Raw genomic sequence first — 19,801 nt, forward strand, 5'->3', positions numbered from 1 at the left:
ACTGTTTATGCTCCCATATTTTCAAAACAAAATAATCAAATAGCAAAACAAAACTAAGAGGAAAAAGCAGAAAGACGGAAGAAGAAGAAGAAGAAGAAGAAGAAGAAGAAGAAGAAGAAGAAGAAGAAGAAAAGGAGGAGGAGGAGGAGGGGGGAGGGGGAGGGGAGGAGGGGGAGGAGGGGGAGGAGGGGGAGGAGGGGCCGGGCCGAGGAGGGGGAGGAGGGGGAGGAGGGAGGAGGGGGAGGAGGGGGAGGAGGGGGAGGAGGGGGAGGGGGGGGGGGGGGGGGGGGGAGGGGGAGGAGGAGGAGGAGGAGGAGGAGGAGGAGGAGGAGGAGGAGGAGGAGATGTCAACACGATCACCATCATCACTCGACTCCTGATCGTGCAATGACGATTCCATGACATTTGCTCCGGCGACAATTGCTCCGCTGTAAATTTCATACACTAATCGAATGGCTAACTTCAACCCTGGATTCAACACTATACCCTACCCTAAACCTAACCCTAAACCTAACATAAAACCCTATTGAAACCCTAACCCTAACCCTACATCTTAGACGAAATAAAGCCCGGAGCAATTGTCGCAGGAGCAAATGTCGTGTCACCTGCAATGACAGCTGTTTGGGGATTTCCCCTAATACTGTACACTATATGGTACATGCGGCTAAAGTCATACTGGTTACGTTTTCCTCGTCTGCTGCATGTATGTGTGTACGTCGATGAATCGGTAAGTTTTTACTTCCTGTCATGAAATAATGTCCTTTCATACGCATAGACAGGATGAAGAATTACAGCTAAACACGACCTTGTATAATTCTGCCGTATTATGCTTATAGTTATAGTACGGTTCAGGGAGTGCAGACTATTTGCCTTATCCGGCATCCTACACGCATGCCAACGCAATGTTTTGTGTGTAGGTCTAGACCTAGACCTATGTGTAAAGTTTCTATTGGTGAGCTGAGCTGTACTAATTGCCTGTAAACGTTGCCTGTATCAGCCTGTAGCCCAGTGTTTGTAAGTCCTATTTGATATTGTTGTGGCCTTGTGTTTGCATTGTAGTACTTGAGCACTAGGTAGGTGAATATAGTTCTGTGATTTTCTTTTACCTGAGTGATTGTCGGTAAGTTGATGCCACAGTAACTAACAACAGTTGACCTGCATGGCTTAGTACATGCAGAGCCTATAAGTAGTGCTGTAGTCAAAGTTTAACCATCCGGTATCCGACCGCCCATGGCGGATTCCGTTTTCAATTTGACGGTTTCGTTTTCCCGTTTTTTTTTTTTTTTTTTTTTAATATAGATCTAGGGTCTAGACTAGATCTAGACCCTAGATATTTTTTTTTTTTTTTTTTTTAAGTTTCGATTTATGCCCCTCCACCTGGCACTATGCCTGGCAATGTCTCCCAGCTCAGTAATCGGTGTGATGACTTACCACTTGGAAACTAGAACAACACTCCAATTTGTCTGTCATCTTGGTTTGAAAGTAATCTTTGCAATAGAACTCAATATAGGTCTATATTCATCCAAGTTTAACACATGGTGTACCACAAGGTTCTATCCTAGGTCCTCAACTGTTTTTAATTTACTTTAATGATCTTACATGTCTGCAAAATTAGCTACCTGTTATTTTTGTAATTAACTTTGAGTACGTGTCTGCAAAATTAGTGTAAGGTTTTAATTTTACTGATGCAAGTGGTATACTTGTTTATTTTACACTGTACATTTAGCTTTCCACTCCGTTATGCTTCAGTGCACTTCTGACCTACATTCATTTTCTCATGTCTGCTAGCTCTTGGCTTCTATTGTTCTGTCCCTATTCATTCATCGTCATTCACATTACCTGCCATAGCACCACACACACACACACACTCTTCCTCTCTATTGCCTATTCTATTCTAGTGCCTATTCAAGTCATCAAACATGTCAGACCACTTTTGTCTTGTGTGGGTCCTTACAACTGGTGCCAGCGTAGACCGAAAGCTTCAGTCTCTATAATCGTCGGTTGTTCCACTGAGACTACGTCTGGCTCCACTAGACCTCCGGTATAGAGACTGAAGCTTTCGGTCTAGTGCCAGCGGTGGTTTTTCTGCACTTAACTGTAATTGCAGCCTTCCTTCATATGTAGAAATTCTTGCAGTGTTTTTGGTGGTAAGTTGCAAAGTGAGATTCTCCCTCCATCTGTATGTGAATGTGAATGTTTTTTGGGGGAAGAGCCCCCGTGGACAAAAAATTAATTTGAGCCCTGTACTGCATACTCTAGTATTGGTCGTATGTACACAGAGTATATGAACACGAGATCCTCCGGTTTGACACCAAACTTGTTGAGTTTACATAGAATGAAGAGGCGACGTGATGCATTTCCAACCATGCGTTTCACCTGCTCTTTCCATTTTAGATCATCCTGAACGATAACACCAAGAAGTTTAAAAGAAAGCTTTACAAAAGTCGATGGCACAGACATTGGCGACAAAGCCTGGCCGGTCAAGGCCTTTGTGAATATGGTCAAGCATTCCAACAAGTGTGGGAGGAGGGGGTTAAACCCCTAACCCCCCCCCCCCCCCCCCCCCGTAGATCTGCCCATGTTACCATATCATTCCACGACATCTTGGTCTTCCTCTTCTTCTCAATACGAACTTTTAGATTTGCGTGGACGTGGACGTGTTACGTCCTTTTAAGGCACTGGCAGTCACATGTGACGTCCTTTTAAGCACTGGCACTGCCTTAAAAGGAGGTCACACGTTTCAGTCCACGTTCCCATCGTGCAAATCTAAAAGTCCCTAATATTGATTTACTGGTCGAGGTTCATTATTTGCTAGTCATTTGAAATCACCAGATTTCAGCGGGTTAACGCTTTCACAACGAAAAACTTCTCCATGACCATGTTTCTGCCCTTGCGCGATCGCTTCCAGCTCCAGCAGACATAGCGCGGCAGCGTGCACACGTACCGCTACTAAGGGCGCAGTAGGCCTATAACCACTGCTGACGGCGGCACTGCACTGTGAGCTGAATCTGTAATAATAGGCCTACTCATAAAACAAGAAATTTTGCACGCTAATCTAAGTTCCATTTCATTTGAAAATTGAAACTCAATATTGTGTTAAAGTTATAACAGAAAAGATAATCTTTATTTTATAATTTCACGGGGGCGATTTTTATATTTTGCAATCACCCCCGTGAGCAACCTGACGGGGGCGATTATGTAGCTCACGGGGGCGAATCGCCCACCGCCCCCGTGTATTTTGAGCGCTGATGCAGTACCTGTTTGGGGAACAAGTTTAACCCTGCGCCAGTCTGCTGAAATTGAACGAGTACAGAAGAGAGCTCTTCGCATGATTTGTTACCCGACTGACTCTCACTATGATGACCTTCTTCACCAATTTGACATTTCATCTCTTGATAGCAGACGTGTTGAGATCCTCACGCGATTTGCGAAATCAGTTCTGGGTTCTCAAAGACACCGCCATCTCCTGCCACAACCGCGCCATGTGAATACTTGCCGCAGTTTAAGAAACTCCGATCATTTGTCCCTTCCACGTTGCAGAACCCAGCGTTACAAACAATCGACAGTTCCCTCTCTTGTTCGTTTGCTAAATTCGATCAACTGAAATCTTGTTAGATCTGTTTTATGTATTGTCATTTTTTTAACTCTCTCCCTCTCTCCGTCTCTCTCTCTCTCTCTCTCTCTCTTCCTCCCTTTCTCTAGCTCTTTCTCTCTCCTTCTCCTTTCCCTCCTCCTCTCTCCCACTGTTTCTCTATTTCTGTCTTGTATTTCCTCTTCTCAATTTTCTGACAATGTGATAATTACTCATTAATAATGTTCACCAACATGTATAGGTCATTGATATTCACCAATTTTAAACAGTATAATAACAATTCCATAATGGCATTCGTATTAATGTATCATTTGACATTTCCGTATTATGTGTATTTTACTTTTACAATGCTTCATTAAGCTGAATCAACTCAATTCTCGTTCATTTGCTTACATTTTTTTGTCATGAATTGAACTCTTTTTTCTCTCGTTATCCTTTCCCTCTCCCTCTCTTCCACTTTTCACTCTTCATTTCTTCTCTCTTCTCAATTCACTGACAAACTGATTATCACCATTTTATAACTTACAATCTTTTTCTTTTTTTTTCCTTCATACTTTAAGTTATTACTGAATTTTTAATTCAACTGTTTTTAATGCATTTTTTATATGATACAATGTGAGCAATGTAATTTAACTTATTACTGAATTTTTAAATCTACTGTTTTTAATGCATTTTTATATAATACATTGTAAGCCAATTATTGTTAGTCTTTGGACTTTTTATTTGGTATATTTGTAATAAAACCAAAATTGAATTGAATTGAATTGAATTGAAATGTTCCCCTGGACCCCTTTGAAGACTATCTGTTTAGATGGCCGGATGCAACCGCCCACTGAAATGTATACAAAGTGAAAACTAAAATACCATTTTCTGTGTTCTTCAATTTTTGTTTAGGTGAACTACTTCTCAGCGATGATCCTCCAACGTGTTTTCTATTCACTTGCCCTGGTTGGGATATTCAAGGTGGTCACAGGAGGGCGTTCTTCCACCGGGGGCAGCAAAGTAGATCCATCTGATGGGGCTGTACCGTGGCCTGGACACCTAGAACCATTAGGAGCAAAGGCTGTCAAAAAAACAGTTCCTGTTTTAGAAAGTATGTTTAATCAGAGGTGTCTCGATCTGTGAGTAGTGTAAGCATTAGTTTAGAGATGTGAAGTTTTCAAATCCTGTCATGACACTTGTATAGATCTACAGGTGACTTCTGTGTTACTTCTCTTGTGTACCAAACCTACAGGCTATAAAGAAGGGGTGAAATCCAATTTCGGAACCTTTATGGCATTGTGGAATTACTTCCAGTATTTAGTCAATAATCTTCAGTTCAGATTAAGTCATGGGGTGTTTCACCCTTCCTGTAAACAAATTGTTTATAGGAGGAAAAAATAATCACAATAATGACTGTTATTGGTGTATTTTTATGCAATATTTGGTTGACATGAATTTTGCAAAATTTCCCTTAATGTGATTCCTCTTTAAGGCTTCCCTTCTCCTAAGACATTCTACGTGGATTACATCTTGGCGTCATTACCAGTGGTCTTCCAGAATGGGGCCAAACTGTCCCCAGCCTTCAAGACCTGGTCTGACAGGGATCTTGGACTTAGACCAGAGGCAGAGACAACACTCATCGATGTTGAAACCAGGAAGAAAGAAGATCGCAAGCAGCCTACGCAGAGGATGAAGTTTACTGAGTTTCTGGAGCGATATGAGACAGAAGATGAATACATGGTAGATTCATTGCCAGAATTTCTCAGGTGAGTGTTTTATAGCAGGGTGCTATTCTTTTCAAATTGCCTCAATTTCTAAAGCATCTATCAATTCATTGTACATGTACATTGTTTACAAAGAGGAATATAAGAGGACATTCACAGACGGAAACAAATTCTTATGTGATTTAAAAAAAAATATTTAGTATGATGATGCTACAGCACAATACAGAGAGGATGATTTTTATACAAATGAACAATCAAGATATCAAAAGTTGTGTGAGATTCAAACTAGGTAAGCAGTTAAAACAATGTTTGATTACTGGGAACAGTCGACTTGTCTTAGTTCAGTTGATTAGAGTCTTGGTCTAGATTGTCCATATACTGATAAAAGTGATAAACAGATTGTTGTCTTGAGTTAAAATTGTTTTCTGTGTCCTTTTACAGGGGAGATGTTATTGTACCTCCGCCGTTGGTCTGTGATGAAATACTACAAAGAATAGCTGATGTGGTGAGCTTATTTCTTTACTTTCTGAATTCTCCATATATTTGAATGCCCAATTTATATGTCTTCTGTATAGGTGTGGGGGTGTGGGAGGCCATGTTGTATACACTCTTCAAATACAAAAAAATAAGTCACATTTGTTAGTGAATTTTTGACAATAGAGAAATACATGTAGTTCCAATACTGTATAATACTAGTAATATTTAATTGTTGCAGTTGAAACGTCGGGAAAGAAAACTAAAGATATTTCCAGTCTCCTCTCTCTATGAATCATAATAAACTAAATTGTATATTCAGGGGTTATGCAGGATTTATACCTACTGTATTTGCCGGTGTAAAGGCCGCAGTATTTTTGGAAGAGAAAATATCAAAAAGCCTGGTGCTGCCTTTGCGGCGAAAAAGTAAAAAAAAAAAAAAACTTATGTCAAAACCAGCACGAATTCGCACATATGGGACTACGAGTGGTACAATAACTATACCACTATGGTACAGGACATTTCAACACATCTTACCAACAATTTTATCTTGCATTGTTGACATGAAGACGAAAATAAACTTCCTAAAACAACATTTGCAATAGATCTTGATCTAAGTTCGTGCCAATGCATTGCAAAGGTAAAGGAAGGGACCGTTTAACGGAGCTGTCGTGAAGCATCCATTCAAAGTCGCCATTTTGTTTTCCATTTCATGCACTTTCCCATTACTCCATACATTGTGGTAGGGGTATATATCGGACACCAAATCTGCCTGCGATCACTTTTTTCGTTAAACTTCCGGTAAATTATAAGAATATTGATGAATTTGGTATCAGTTTGTAAAAAAAAAATAGTGTTTTACAAGAAAATTACGGTCATTTTGTTTTGGCCGTTTTTTTTGTTGTTTTGTTGTTTTTTTTTTGTTTTTTTTTCCCTCTTTGAAAAGTCAAAGTTGGGTTGCGGCCTATGCGGCGCTGCGGCCCTATCGCCGGCAAATACGGTAACCAAATAATTGTATCCTATTTGATATTATAGCACTTTTTTCACTGGATACAATACAGCTTTGACTATAAGTGATGTTCTGTACTGCATGCTTTGTTGATTAAAATAGTTGATTCATGTTTTATGAATATCGAATTCTGTATGATTTGTTGATTAGTATAAAATGTGAAGAAGAAAAAAACGGCCTAAATACCCTCCATTCGGCAGGCGAAGGGCGATGAGTTGTCAAAAAAAAAAGAAGAAGGTAAGTGTCACTATCTTCTTCAGTGGCCAGATGTGACAGATGTTTAAACAAAAAATTAATCTGTTTCTGATGCAGACATACATAAGGGGGTCTGCAACTAGCCACTATATTATCCCATTTATTTACAGTTTAAATCAATCTTATCTCCCTCCTCGCAGGTTATGTGGTTCAGCAGTGGGGGTACCAAGTCACTCCTTCATAATGATGATACAGATAATATCAACTGCCTCTTTAGTGGACAGAAAGAAATCCTTTTTCTCAACTACACACAGTATAGACATCAGGTAGGTCTACAAATTATTTTTATTTTACCTTTTCTCCAGATACTTTTGTCTATTGTTCTTGATCTAGTGCATCTAAGCTGGCTCGGTCGGTAAAGCGTCTGCCTGTCGAACCAAAGATCGTGGGTTTAATCCCACCCAGGTGGATGACTGAAGCCTGCGTTGTGTGTGAACGTGCCCCTCCCCTTGTTTCATAGACGCAGGCTAAGTTAAGTGGAAAGCACTCCGTCCCTCGGATAGGACGTTAAATGGAGGCCCCGCGTAGAGAAGAGTCACCACCTTTGCATGTTAAGAACCCACTGCACTATTCATATAAGAAGAGGGGGAAACCCCGGTGTAGTGGTCCACCTGCACACTCCCAATCAGTTATACTGGGAGGAGAGACCCAAGGGTTACAGTGATTCAGTGCGCTTTTCGCCTCCCAGGCACAGGTCATGCCAAATACTTGATAATAAATTAATTAAAAAAAAGTAGAGAGAACATTGATGATTTATGAGTTTATCTTTTTCTTGTTGAGACTTTTAACATTACCTTCCTTTTATTTTCTTCTTTCTCACGTTGGTATTATATATTCATGTATTTTCCACTTACAGCCCATTGTTGTTCCCTCCAAACCCCCCCCCCCCCACTACCCCCCAAAAAAACAAAACAAAGTTTCCCTTTTTTTTTGGGTAAAATTTGTATTATAGTTATTAACTTGATCATCCTAAAGATATTTTATATTGGTCATTCTGTATAAGCTGCTTTGATTCTGCTGTACACTTTATCGATATGATGGACCTATTCTCACTTACGATTTGTATCTTTCTGAAAAGTTATATTGTACACTCTTAGAAGGAGATGTTGATAGTATGGACCTATTCCATACCTGCCAACCCTTACAAAAAAATCACTTGTAAAACTCTTATATTTCTGAACAGTTTCATCTTGATCACCCAGAAGGGAGCTATTCCAGTGTTGATGTGGACAAGGTAGATATGATCAAATATCCTGGCTTGAGGAATGTTGAGTTCTACAAGGCGAAACTATTTCCTGGTGATTGTATTTATATTCCATATAAATGGTAAGTGTCCCAAGTAATTTTTAATTCCTTTAAGAAATAAACCACTGTTTATTTAAGGGAAATCCAACCCAAATTGACAACTACTAAAAAAGAAAGCAGAAAAATAAGAGAAGCAAACTGAAGTAAGTTTCAATTAAGTCTGACTAAGTATAAGAAAGTTGTGATTTTTTAAAGTTGTAATCAATATACGTATGGGCACTTCCAATTGGATGAAGCGGTAATGTCCATGTGATAATAATAATAATAATAATAATAGTGGCTACTTGTATAGCGCACAGGTCAACCTTTCGGTGCTCATGGCGCTTAGAAAAGAGTACATGTAACAGGCATAAGAAAGAAAAGTGCCGGACTACTTTCCCATCTGTTCCAACATATAAAATTAACAAAATTTAAATTATTCTAAAACTCATGGCTCAGGAGGGTCTACCCTATTCTTTTTAGAGGACCTATAATAATATGATATATATAATATATTTTGAGTAGTGCCCCAAGAGAGAAGGAGCTTATGAGAAAAACAGAAATTAATGATATTTTTTACTCAGCAAATGGGAGAGTTCAAGTTATCCATGCCCTACGTCACAATCCACTGACCAAACTACTAATTTGAGATTCGCATATACACTTAGTGATCTCATATTTCAAACATTCATAACTTCCTTACAGTTGGTCCAAATTTATTTCAAACTTTTGCCATTCTGTTTTTCTTATTTTTTCTGCTTTCATTCAAATCAACTTATTACAAGGGTTGGATTGCCCTTTAATCAATGAATTAAACCTTGTTTCCACAAAATGATAGATTTAGACAAAACTACATTTTTTTCATGTTTAGTCCAAATTAACAGTGAAGTGTGAGCTCAATACGGTGAGACCCGTTTTGACCGGAAGTTCATGTGACTAAAAAATTGCGACAAATTCACAAGTAGAAAAAAAGCGCCACTTACGTCGGCTTATTCTCAGCCATATGCGGTAGGGAGAAATGGTCCTGCAAAATCATAGAACCAGTATTCACCGCTATTCAACATGATGAATTCTGAATAGTCCTTGAGTTTCCTTGTAAACCTTGACCCTTAATCCTTTACCCCACCTCCAGGATGCACCAGGTGAACTCTATCGGTCGTAATATTGCGGTTAATGTTTGGTTTGACCATTCCTGCGAGCATGTACCGACTCCAGAGATTTGTGGTGCTACCGATAGGAAGCTGTCCATAGCTGATGTTCAGCTGGGCATGGAGAAACCACTGGGATTTGTAGAAGACTTTGAAGAGGACGCACCCCCATTAGAGTAAGATATGGTAGAAGAACCGCAGAAAACTACACCCCACCAGTAACCGTAACCCAAATCCAGACCCAAACTCTGACCCTGACCCCAGGGGTTTCCCCACTCCTTCCCCACCTGTCACACACCCCTTTCCTTCACTTTCCCACACTGTTTCCTACAAACCCTTCCTGACCCCTTCCCCACCCCACTCCCACCCCACTCCCACCGACCGTTCCCCCATCCATTGCCCACTCCTTTGTCACATATATCATTAGATTGTTGGAGCATGTCAGCCTGCTGCTTGTATACATGTTGTCAGCCCATGTATGTGTATATATCAGCCATAGACAACAAAAATTCATGCATGGCTGATTGTCAATGAAACGGAGTTGAGCCTTTTTTGTCAATTCTGTTTGTTGCTATGGCAGGCAGCCAGTGAAAACGAATTTGTTTAATCAAATTATGAAAATGCAAGCACTACTTTAGACAAACAGAACTTTGTTATTCCTTGCTCATTTTTCCTGATTGAGGTGTCATATGAAAGGGCAGACACTGAACTTTCTAGAAATGTGATTTTCTCTTTAAAATTCAGATACCGGCCACCAAAAGGCTTTCCTCTCTTCAAATTAATTTTAATCACTCATGCCTGAAGTATGCATCATATGAGTTGCATCAAATAAAAGAAGAGGATCTAAGCTTTACAGATATGTGTCATTTGTCAATTATAATTATGACTAAGTTATGATAGAACATAGATAATTCTCAGTTTCGTCTTTTCTGGGACGCACAGTAAATGCTGCCCCAAACATAGAAATGCTTGTTAGATTACTAGAGAATCGTATGCCATTTTTTCGAACTCTTTTTAAAAATGACTAACATGTTAAAAGATTCAGGAATTAGTCCAGAAATGTACCAGTATTATCTTTTCCTTAAGTACCATATTGTGTGGCTGTGTACATGTATTTTGTGTGATAATTCTCTTGTGTTCTCTCTCTCTCTCTTTAGTAAAGAGTTAGTCAAAACTCTGAGAAATGAAAAATTATCACATTTTTCTCAACAAGACTTCACTGTTGTATTGCAAAAAGTAAGTATTAATGTTCAACGTGATATTACATGTACATGTATTTTGAATTTACGATTAGAACAGGTGACAGTATATGTCATAGTGTCTTCATTTTGTATTTATATATGGGCATGTGTTTGGGGGGGGGGGGGGTGCTTGACTCCCTAGAACCATTAGTTTGTAATACTTGTATGTCCTTAGACTTTGGATCAGAGTTAGCATTAGGGTTACCTGTGTGATGGGGTATTTGTCAGTTGTTTCATCTGATGTTTTCACTTCAGAAAAAGAAGATTTCTGCAATGACAACTGAGTTGATCGGAACTAGGTTACCCTCTAGGAATTCACTGAATTATGATAAATTTGATTGTGATGATGACGATATGTTTTTTCTCTCCCCCCCCCCTCCAACATTTCTTTACAGAGGTTCCCAATGTTGAATGGCCTGATATGGACTGACGAGTGCGATGAACTCTCTCAAGAAGTAAGTTCATAATTTAGGAAAATTCAGGCTATATTTCCCATGTGATACTGTAGGGTGGCCTATATGGCTAAGGCATGGCGAAGGCACGGCAGGTCTCTAACTTGCAGAGCACAACAAACCCACACATCATCACTTCATGCTTGCATGTGGGGAACTGCCTGGGATAATGCATGCTTGCATGTTTAGTAAAACGAGCATTGAGGGGATCTATCTAATTTCAGGGTACTGATTATTAATTAACCGGTAAACATACACCAATTTCTCACTCTAATCAATCTTTGAACATTCACTAGAATTTAGAAAGCTGCATTTATCACCTCTCAATCTCAAGTTATACTAATTAAGTCAAGTTCAACCATACAAGATAATCTTTCATTACACTACAAAAGAATACAAAAATGTAAAGTTTCACTGAAATTTATAACTGATATTTAATCAATAGACACAAAATCTGTGTACTCAAACATCAACTCGAAAATAACAGGACACACTTCCTGTAGGGCTGTGGTATAAAATCAACAACAATCAAACAACTTGTCGCTAAAAAGGAAAAAACCAAATATTCTATTTACCTGAAAGTAAAAGGCTAAAACTGTCCTTTAAAATATGGCTGTTTATAAATACAATAGTCAGTGACTACTATTACCTTGATGCTGCACTTTCTTAATGCTAGAAAATATTAATGGTATCAGGTTGGTAAAAGAAAAGATGCAAACATACAAGGTATACTGTCTAGGACAATGCTAATGTACTAATGTACTATAACACAAAATTAGTACTTGGAAGCGTTATATAACAAAATCAACCTTGGTTGAGTCTGATACCAGCCTATAATAATGGCCGAATGTTAATGCCTTAAAATAAATTAATGGACACAAACGAATTGTGAACTATACTAGATCTTGATCTAGAAAGAATCAAGACCTCTAGTTGTCATGCCAAGATTCACACAGTGAACGTACAATTACAAGGGTACGAGATAAGTTCTTCTTGACATGAATGATGGTGATTATTACATAAAATTATCTAGATGTTCTAAACTAGAATTCAACGTGATTGTTGGTATAAAAATATGCACAAGAACAAAATCAAAGGTAGTCTATACAAAATAGACCCAGGTTAGATTAGCAGTTGTCAACTTCAATGCTTCACTGTGTAACCATGGTAACTACTTCACATGAAGCTGTAGATCTGGTAGGAGTTTGTGAATCACTCAATGTTATGTTTTTGAATACTAACCAGCAAACGGTGGTCGAAGACGAAGTAACCTGGCTGGCTTGATTGTTCTCGCTAAGTAGAATACTGTAAAGATGTGTCGATCGCGTGTAGTCCCACGAGTTGCTGCTAGCGTAGTGAACGTGAAGTATTCAAGCTCTCTGGGCGAACGCTACACTGGAAGACAATCCGATGAAGAAAATCCGATGAAGAAAAACACTAATTGATCTTTACTCTGGTCGTTGAAAGTGGAGGTTCCATGAAATTCGCGTAGATCTAGCTACAATCTGCACAAACTAATTGCTGAATGGGAAACTTCCCAGGATGAAGTTCACGTATGTAGCTACAATGCAGTCCACACACAAAGTGACTGTTGAACGGGATCGGGAACCACTTCACCTAGGACTGACAAGAAGCTAATAAGGCCCTATAACCTATAGGCTATGCGAAGGCGAAGTCAGATCTTGGTTGAAATCGTTATGACGAAAAGTTGCGTTGAAAAACACGAAGATCAAATGTCCAACTGAATAAATCTCGTATCAGGCCCAAGCAAGAGTTGCTATGCACCTCACTGAAGTAGTAAACTGAAATTTGGGCACTGATAAGTTGAAAAAGTCATCAAAAGTAGACCTAGTCAAGTATGACCAAGAGCACAAAACATTAGGGCTCTCAACTTTAGGCGAGAGATGGACGGTGTCAAAAACATGCACAAAAACGCATTGAATCTAAAAACGTGGTTATTGTTTACATTCTATACGCACTATCAATACTAATTAGAAAATAGGTAAACAAAAACATAAATCAAATACTCATTAATGCCTTAACATAGTATATTCTAATAAATGGTGATTCAGAGTATAATTTTGTTGATAATACTCTGTATCAAAAATGTATACATGTAAACAGAAATATTATACTTAAACAAATATTAGCACCTCTTAATCAAAACATGAATATTCATTAAAAATGACATCAGTTAACGGCAGTGCTACACATGCATTATATTAGCATGTAACATAGCATGTAACATATGTCACCTCTCGCTATAACGAGATATCGTCAGGTGTTTCCCAGTCAGTAAGTTTAGTGAGATTTAAACTGGTGATCTATCACAATCATGACCTTAAAAATGTGTTCAGACTAGTACCTGGCATTTCACTATATTTAGTGACTACATTGAGTCTTCCACAAGTGCAAAAGAAAGTTAAAGAAACAAGAAAATAAACAAAACCAAAACTGCCATAATCTCCAGAGTATATATCTCCCTTTTGTCAGTTCATAAATGCTATATGTATGTATAGGTACTTGTAACAATTACTGATGGCAAAGAAACTTACATTTCCTTCCATTCTGTGAAGTGATTACTCCCATTAATGTATTAATGATTATTATTTTTTTAAAAGATCAACTACCCTCAATATCGCAGTAAAGATACAGTTGGTTTGATGGCAATTCCCAGCGGTCCATAGCATCATAGACATATTGACAAAGAGACATAAGGAACAAGTTTTGTTCTCGAGTAGTTATTTCTAATAAAAAGTAATTGATACTAATTTGCATAGAATGCTGTGCAACCACGCCTACAATGTTGTAAGGTAGCCCGTAACCAAAATTACATCAAAATCCACTTTCCCACACTATTATTTTGTTTTTCTCAATGCAGGCATTTGGATTGATGGACTTGACTAAAGATGGTATACTGGACAAAGAGGATTTTACAAGACTTAAAGATATGGTAAGGAACCATCGCCTGTTGAGAGCCAGAAGGACGTTCATCGTGTTAAAGTGTATGAGTCAGGCGCGTACACAGGGGGGGTGTTTGGTATTTTTATGATTCCATGACATTTGCTCCGGCGACAATTGCTCCGCTGTAAATTTCATACACTAATCGAATGGCTAACTTCAACCCTGGATTCAACACTATACCCTACCCTAAACCTAACCCTAAACCTAACATAAAACCCTATTGAAACCCTAACCCTAACCCTACATCTTAGACGAAATAAAGCCCGGAGCAATTGTCGCAGGAGCAAATGTCGTGTCACCATTTTTATGTGTGTAAACCCCCCCCCCCCCATCACCCCCCTAAACCGCCCCCCCCCCCCCCCTTTGGTTTTTTTTTTTTTTTAATGTTTTTTTTTTAATTATATCAACAACAACAGAAAAAAAAAAAAAAATTCCCATGGCTGACCTAAAAAGGTGACCTTACCCCCCCCCCCCTCCCCCAGTGGAGCGAAATTTTCAAATTTCGAGACCCCCCAAAAAAAGAAAAAAAGTGTCCTCTTACACCCCCCCGCTTTATTCAGCGGCTGGCTGAGTCGTTGCGAAATTTACGGCCCGGTTTATAAATGTTAAAACCCCCCCCCCCCCCTTGAAAAAATCCTGCGTACGTGCCTGGTATGAGTTAATAGCCTCCTGACTCCTAGCAGCAGGCCCGATAAAAACCTGATTTAAATCGGTTTACCGATTTTTTGTTATTTTTCCCAATTTTTTTTCTCTTCCCGATTAAAAAAAAAAAAAAAAAAAAAATCCAGATTTTTTTTTTTTTTTTTTTTTTTTTTTTTTTTACCAGATTTTTGTTTTCTTCCCTATTTTAACCTGATTTTCCCGATTTCTCCCTTATTATTTCTATTCTTCCCTATTTTTCCTCCTATTTTTTCCCAATTTTCTTACTCGAAAGGAGGGAATGTTGTTAAATACCATTTTTTACCCGCGAATCCTCTTCTTTTTTTTTTACTCAAGGGGGGGGGGGGGGGGGGGGGGGCGTGGTTGAGGGGAAAACGAAAAACCTATTTTTTTTTTAGTGCTCACTATCACCCTGTAGCAGATATATATTTACATACAGATGACCATCATCCTTTTGATATGATATTTATGTGTTGTAGATTTCTTCCTTTCATTGTTACTTGTTAAATCCTTGTAGCATACTGATGCAAGGTGAGCAGAGACTATTTTTGCAGATTAATTATACTTTATTCTCCTTCCTCCATTCAGTTTTACTGAAGAGATAAAAAAAAATAAAAAAAATTCATAATGGTACAATGTATGACAAGATACGACAAATCTCTTTTATTCGAACCTATAGACTCACTACAGGGACTAGCTGCGTGGTTACCATAGATAATGGGTTAAATGGAACACATGAATTTATGTTCTTAAAGGTACTATGTCCCATTTGCAGGCCCAAAAAAAATGAAAAGGTTAAATTCCAACGGCATTTGAAAGATAATACTAATTTAGAACTTCCCTAAAAAATGTGGGGCTTGAAAATGTCTTCAAGTGGAAAAATAACGACTTTTAGTTGTCAAATCGACTAAGGAGCTATAGAGCCAATAAGTAATAGTCTTGAATCTCAGACCATTGTACCGAATGGTCATACGTTTTATGCTGCGCAAAGATTCAATCAATTTAATGATGGCCATCACAAGAAGTGGGTTATTGAGGTAGAAAAATGCTCATGTACATGTACCCTTTACAGCTCATTTTATGTATGTTATTACCAAAGAAGAAGAAAAAGCCAGTCAGTCACTCAATACTGACAATAGTGTCTGACAGTGAAGTCTAGCAAGTAAAGGGGTTTCCTTGCATAATTTGAATATAAGGACACTGCTAACGTTTAAATTTCACAGATAGGACATACATGACATATTCATAATTCCTGCAAAGTTCTACAATATTTGAGGTTGGCTGCAAAAGGGACATACCGGTAGTACCTTTAAAGCATGTGTTAGAATATTAGTTTTGGGTTTGTTACCTGACTACTTTAAAGAAAGCATTTGTATGATTGTAAGTATGCAACCCCGGGACCAGCAGCTTTGATTTCTCTCTAAGTGACTTGGTAATGAGCATTAATGTCTTACCATAAGACACTAGCATATCAATTTGTTTTCGAACCCGGGATCTCCCGGTTACAAAACCACTGCTTAACCACTGAGCCATCATGCCAAAGGTTTATGGGTAAAAAAGATTGTAATATTATGTTGTCATATTGTTATGTTATTATCAAGTTCCGTGCACGGTGTGAGCCACTTATCCACAATATATGCGTACTCTAAATAACACTGAGTGGGGGGGGGGGGCCGGGCACTTATCCCTATTATGCCCAGTTTATTTTACTTCAAATTCTGCTTAATCGATTTGTACCATATTTCTTCTTTTCTTCTTTCCATTTTTAGGATGACATATTCCGTTTCCAACTAGATTCCAAACTATTAATGCTCTCTGACATAGGGCATGAGCAGCAGGTACAGGAGAGACTGGTAAGCTTGCATTATTGTATATTATAATCTCTAAAAAAAATATTTAAAAAAAATTAGTAAGGTGTATATGAAGAGGAAATAAAAAGTCAAAACAGGATCCCAACTTGTATAGCTAGTATTTCACTTTTCACATTATATATACAATGAAACCTGTCTATAAAGTCCTCCGAAGGGAGACAAGAAAAGTGGTCTTTATAGGCAGGTGGTCTTTATGTCCAGGTTCCTTTAGTACCTTTTTCAATGAGATACCATTTTCAAGGGAAACAAAAAATATGGTCTTTGTAGACAGGTGGTCTTTTTATACAGGTGGTTGTTGAAACAGGTTTGACTGTATATTTTTAACAAACCCAATCAAGCAATGACTATAAGATGAATAGCTTTTTATTTACTGATTTTTTTATCATTTTTATATTTCAAAAATGAAACCAGGAAATGAATGAATGAATAAATACGGAGATGAAAATTAGAAAGGTGTGTGAAATTAATTTAACAAGTGGGTATGCCACTAAACTAAATAAAAACCGATTCTTCCATAATCTGCCAATGTCATTAAACTCAAGGATTAGTATTTTACCACATTTTGTTTACAGTCTGATGCAATGTAACTTTCTGATCACTTCTATTCTATAGATTGGATTCCTTAATGACATGTTGTCTTTTTAAAACTTGTAAACCAAAAATGTTGTTTTGTTTTTTTCCAGCGACTTTACGAGATGGACATGAAGAAGAAGCCAGCAGCATATGAGGATCCAAATGTTCAAATTCACCATGTAGAGCCTCTCAATCTAGATGATATTGACTGGGGAGATGATGAGAAGAAAGATGTTAAAAAAACAGATGGCGAGAAGAAAAAGGATGGTGTGAAAAAGGAAGAAAAGAAAGTGGAGGATAGCCAAAAGGAGGAGAAGAAGTCGGCTGATGAAGAAATCAAACATCCTGAAGAAGATGGTGATTCAGGTGTGGATCTGAGAGTTGAACTGTAGATGCTGATTTTATACAACCTATTCATGCAAATAAGTTTGTTATACCAAGCTATCAGCTTAAAATCAACCTGTGTGCATCTATCATATTCAATCTAATGGTTCCTTTATAATAGGTGCACACAGACTCATCAAGAAGTATAGATCTTACAACCAGCGAATGAAGACATGTTTAATTTGCTCTATACATTCAGTCTACTAGATCTTTCATCTTTGTTATCTTTTTTAAAGGATACTGTAGCGAATATACAAGTAACAACTAAATTATGCATACCCTTACCAAGTTTCATAATTTGTTCAATTATGTTAAAACTTGATTTGTCCCAAATTATGTTTCTTGAGAATGAGACATAATAAAGCTTACATCTAAAACTATTCAACAAAGGCACTAATTCAATAAGTTCACCTTCCATTTCTGAGTTACATCAAATGTACTAATAGCTTGTAATTTAGTTGTCAACTCTCTCAAGGTCAGTAGGTCCACATGTAGTATAACTGCATCTACTTCTACACACATATTGCATGCTGTATCTTTACCAGATGTTAGCACTTACCAACTCTGTGAACTACCTTTAAGTCCTTATTACTTGGTTAGGTTCTATAACTGGTCTGTTTCATAATCGTAATGGACAGCTGCATGCTTAGTTCTGAATGCATTCACCTGTACAGGATGAGTATGTTAAATATAAGCTTTTTCTTATCATTTTACTTTAAAGATAAGTGGACCTTACTTGGAGGTATTTCCAAAAAAAAAATCACTGTGAATTGGTGGTTAGAAAATGAGTGCCTTCCTTATAACAAGATGGTGCTGTAATAATGATGAGTGCATGCTTTATATGAATAAATTATCAATCACTTATATGGGCTTTCAAGGAGAGCATTTTTTTTTAAACGTGAAAACGTCTTTTTCATAATGTGCATGTGTTAAGTGATGTAAATGATATATTATACAAATAATGAATGGTTATGAGTTCAATAGTGCGAATATTTTCATGAGTTGAAAGATTAACATTCTATTCAACGAGGCGTCAGCCGAGTTGAATAGAATTAACGTTAATCTTTCAACGAATGAAAATATTGGCACTATTGAACGAATGAAAAACATTCATTATTTGTTTTATACAACATCGAAGAAGATCTAATAGAACGTTAATCAACAAATTATGCTTAATTAATTAAAGTTGGAGTCAAGCCTTCTCGATTACATTGAGATTGCCTTCGCGTCAGCTCAGATACACGCAGGGATACGCGCGCGCACGACTGAGAGGTACGCAGTCTGCATATAACCAAAAATGCACGGCGCATATAACCAAAAATGCACGACCGTGCAATATACCATCTATTGAATATCATGTGACCAACAATCCTCCAATCAAATGACAAGGATCTACGTAGGTGTTGTATAAACCATTATAATCTATATAATCATACTTTTTTTTATCTTCTTCATATGGGCCAAATATTATTTATGCAATAACCTTGTCTTTCCATAGAAATACATTTGTTTCCTTTGCTATTTATTTGGGGTAGAATAAGTTCTTATGCAATTTTTGATTTATAAAAAGTTTAAAATTAATCTGGTATTTTGTGTGTGGTTCTTGTTTAAATCATGACTTTTCCCCATACCAGTTGGTGTAAATGCTTGGAGTGTATATTTGAATGTTGGATTAATTAGGGCAGGAAACAAAGGAACCCTGTTTTTTCATTTCATTTTTGCATGGCTTGCACAATGCAGAATGTTGTCATTGTTCTATTATATATGTATGTATACATGTATTACATGTACATCTATATTGAATAAGGGGAAGATGTAGTCCAGAATCTAGCCAATAAGATTTGTTAACAATCTCCACCAACATAATGGAAGCTTCCTCTACTTGCTGCATGCCAAAGATTTTGCGTGATCCCAGAAATGTTAAAACCCAGCGACAAAGGCTGAGCATACCATTGTGGTGTACGGGTGCGTGGATTACGCAATCTTCGGTTTGCAGCAGGTATGTAAGGGATGGGAGAGATTGCAAAATAGAATATTACTGTCCAGATTCTGAACTAGGGACCCTGCAGTAGGTAGTTACAGTATGCTCTAATAGGGGTACCAATGACCAGTGTTTTTTTCTTGAGCACCAGATTGCCATTATCTCCATATTATTATATTGCTCTCAAAGATGATTTTATCGTCTCAA

The 19,801-nt window shown here is 37.9% G+C and overlaps 1 protein-coding gene across 5 annotated transcripts; it reads left to right on the top strand.

Annotated features, from left to right (window-relative positions):
* Window positions 1-643: 643 nt before the first annotated feature.
* Window positions 644-18,477, top strand: LOC100892375 (tRNA wybutosine-synthesizing protein 5). 5 transcript variants are annotated; one of them, XM_030995435.1, is made up of 12 exons: window positions 644-727; window positions 4,487-4,685; window positions 5,067-5,340; window positions 5,740-5,803; window positions 7,177-7,302; window positions 8,220-8,362; window positions 9,453-9,644; window positions 10,626-10,704; window positions 11,105-11,164; window positions 14,043-14,114; window positions 16,555-16,638; window positions 17,340-18,477. In XM_030995435.1, exons 1-12 carry the CDS (start codon window positions 659-661, stop codon window positions 17,619-17,621), a joined length of 1,644 nt encoding a protein of 547 aa, XP_030851295.1. In that variant the 5' UTR covers window positions 644-658; the 3' UTR covers window positions 17,622-18,477. The 5 variants fall into 5 exon arrangements, with proteins under 5 accessions (XP_030851295.1, XP_011681319.2, XP_030851296.1 ...); XM_011683017.2 differs by lacking the exon at window positions 644-727 and adding an exon at window positions 840-1,073; XM_030995436.1 differs by lacking the exon at window positions 644-727 and adding an exon at window positions 840-1,014.
* Window positions 18,478-19,801: the final 1,324 nt, after the last annotated feature.

The sequence above is a fragment of the Strongylocentrotus purpuratus genome, unplaced genomic scaffold (genome assembly GCF_000002235.5).
Source record: "Strongylocentrotus purpuratus isolate Spur 01 unplaced genomic scaffold, Spur_5.0 spur5_scaffold_21, whole genome shotgun sequence".
Lineage (NCBI taxonomy): Eukaryota > Metazoa > Echinodermata > Echinoidea > Camarodonta > Strongylocentrotidae > Strongylocentrotus > Strongylocentrotus purpuratus.

What these genes read in the sequence shown, in the direction of transcription:
- LOC100892375 (XM_030995435.1), top strand. Translation starts at nt 659, where the DNA reads ATGCGGCTAAAGTCATACTGGTTACGTTTTCCTCGTCTGCTGCATGTA. An exon ending in AACAGTTCCTGTTTTAGAAA is followed by an intron (nt 4,686 to 5,066) that starts GTATGTTTAATC and finishes TTCCTCTTTAAG; the next exon opens with GCTTCCCTTCTCCTAAGACA. An exon ending in ATTTATATTCCATATAAATG is followed by an intron (nt 8,363 to 9,452) that starts GTAAGTGTCCCA and finishes CCCCACCTCCAG; the next exon opens with GATGCACCAGGTGAACTCTA.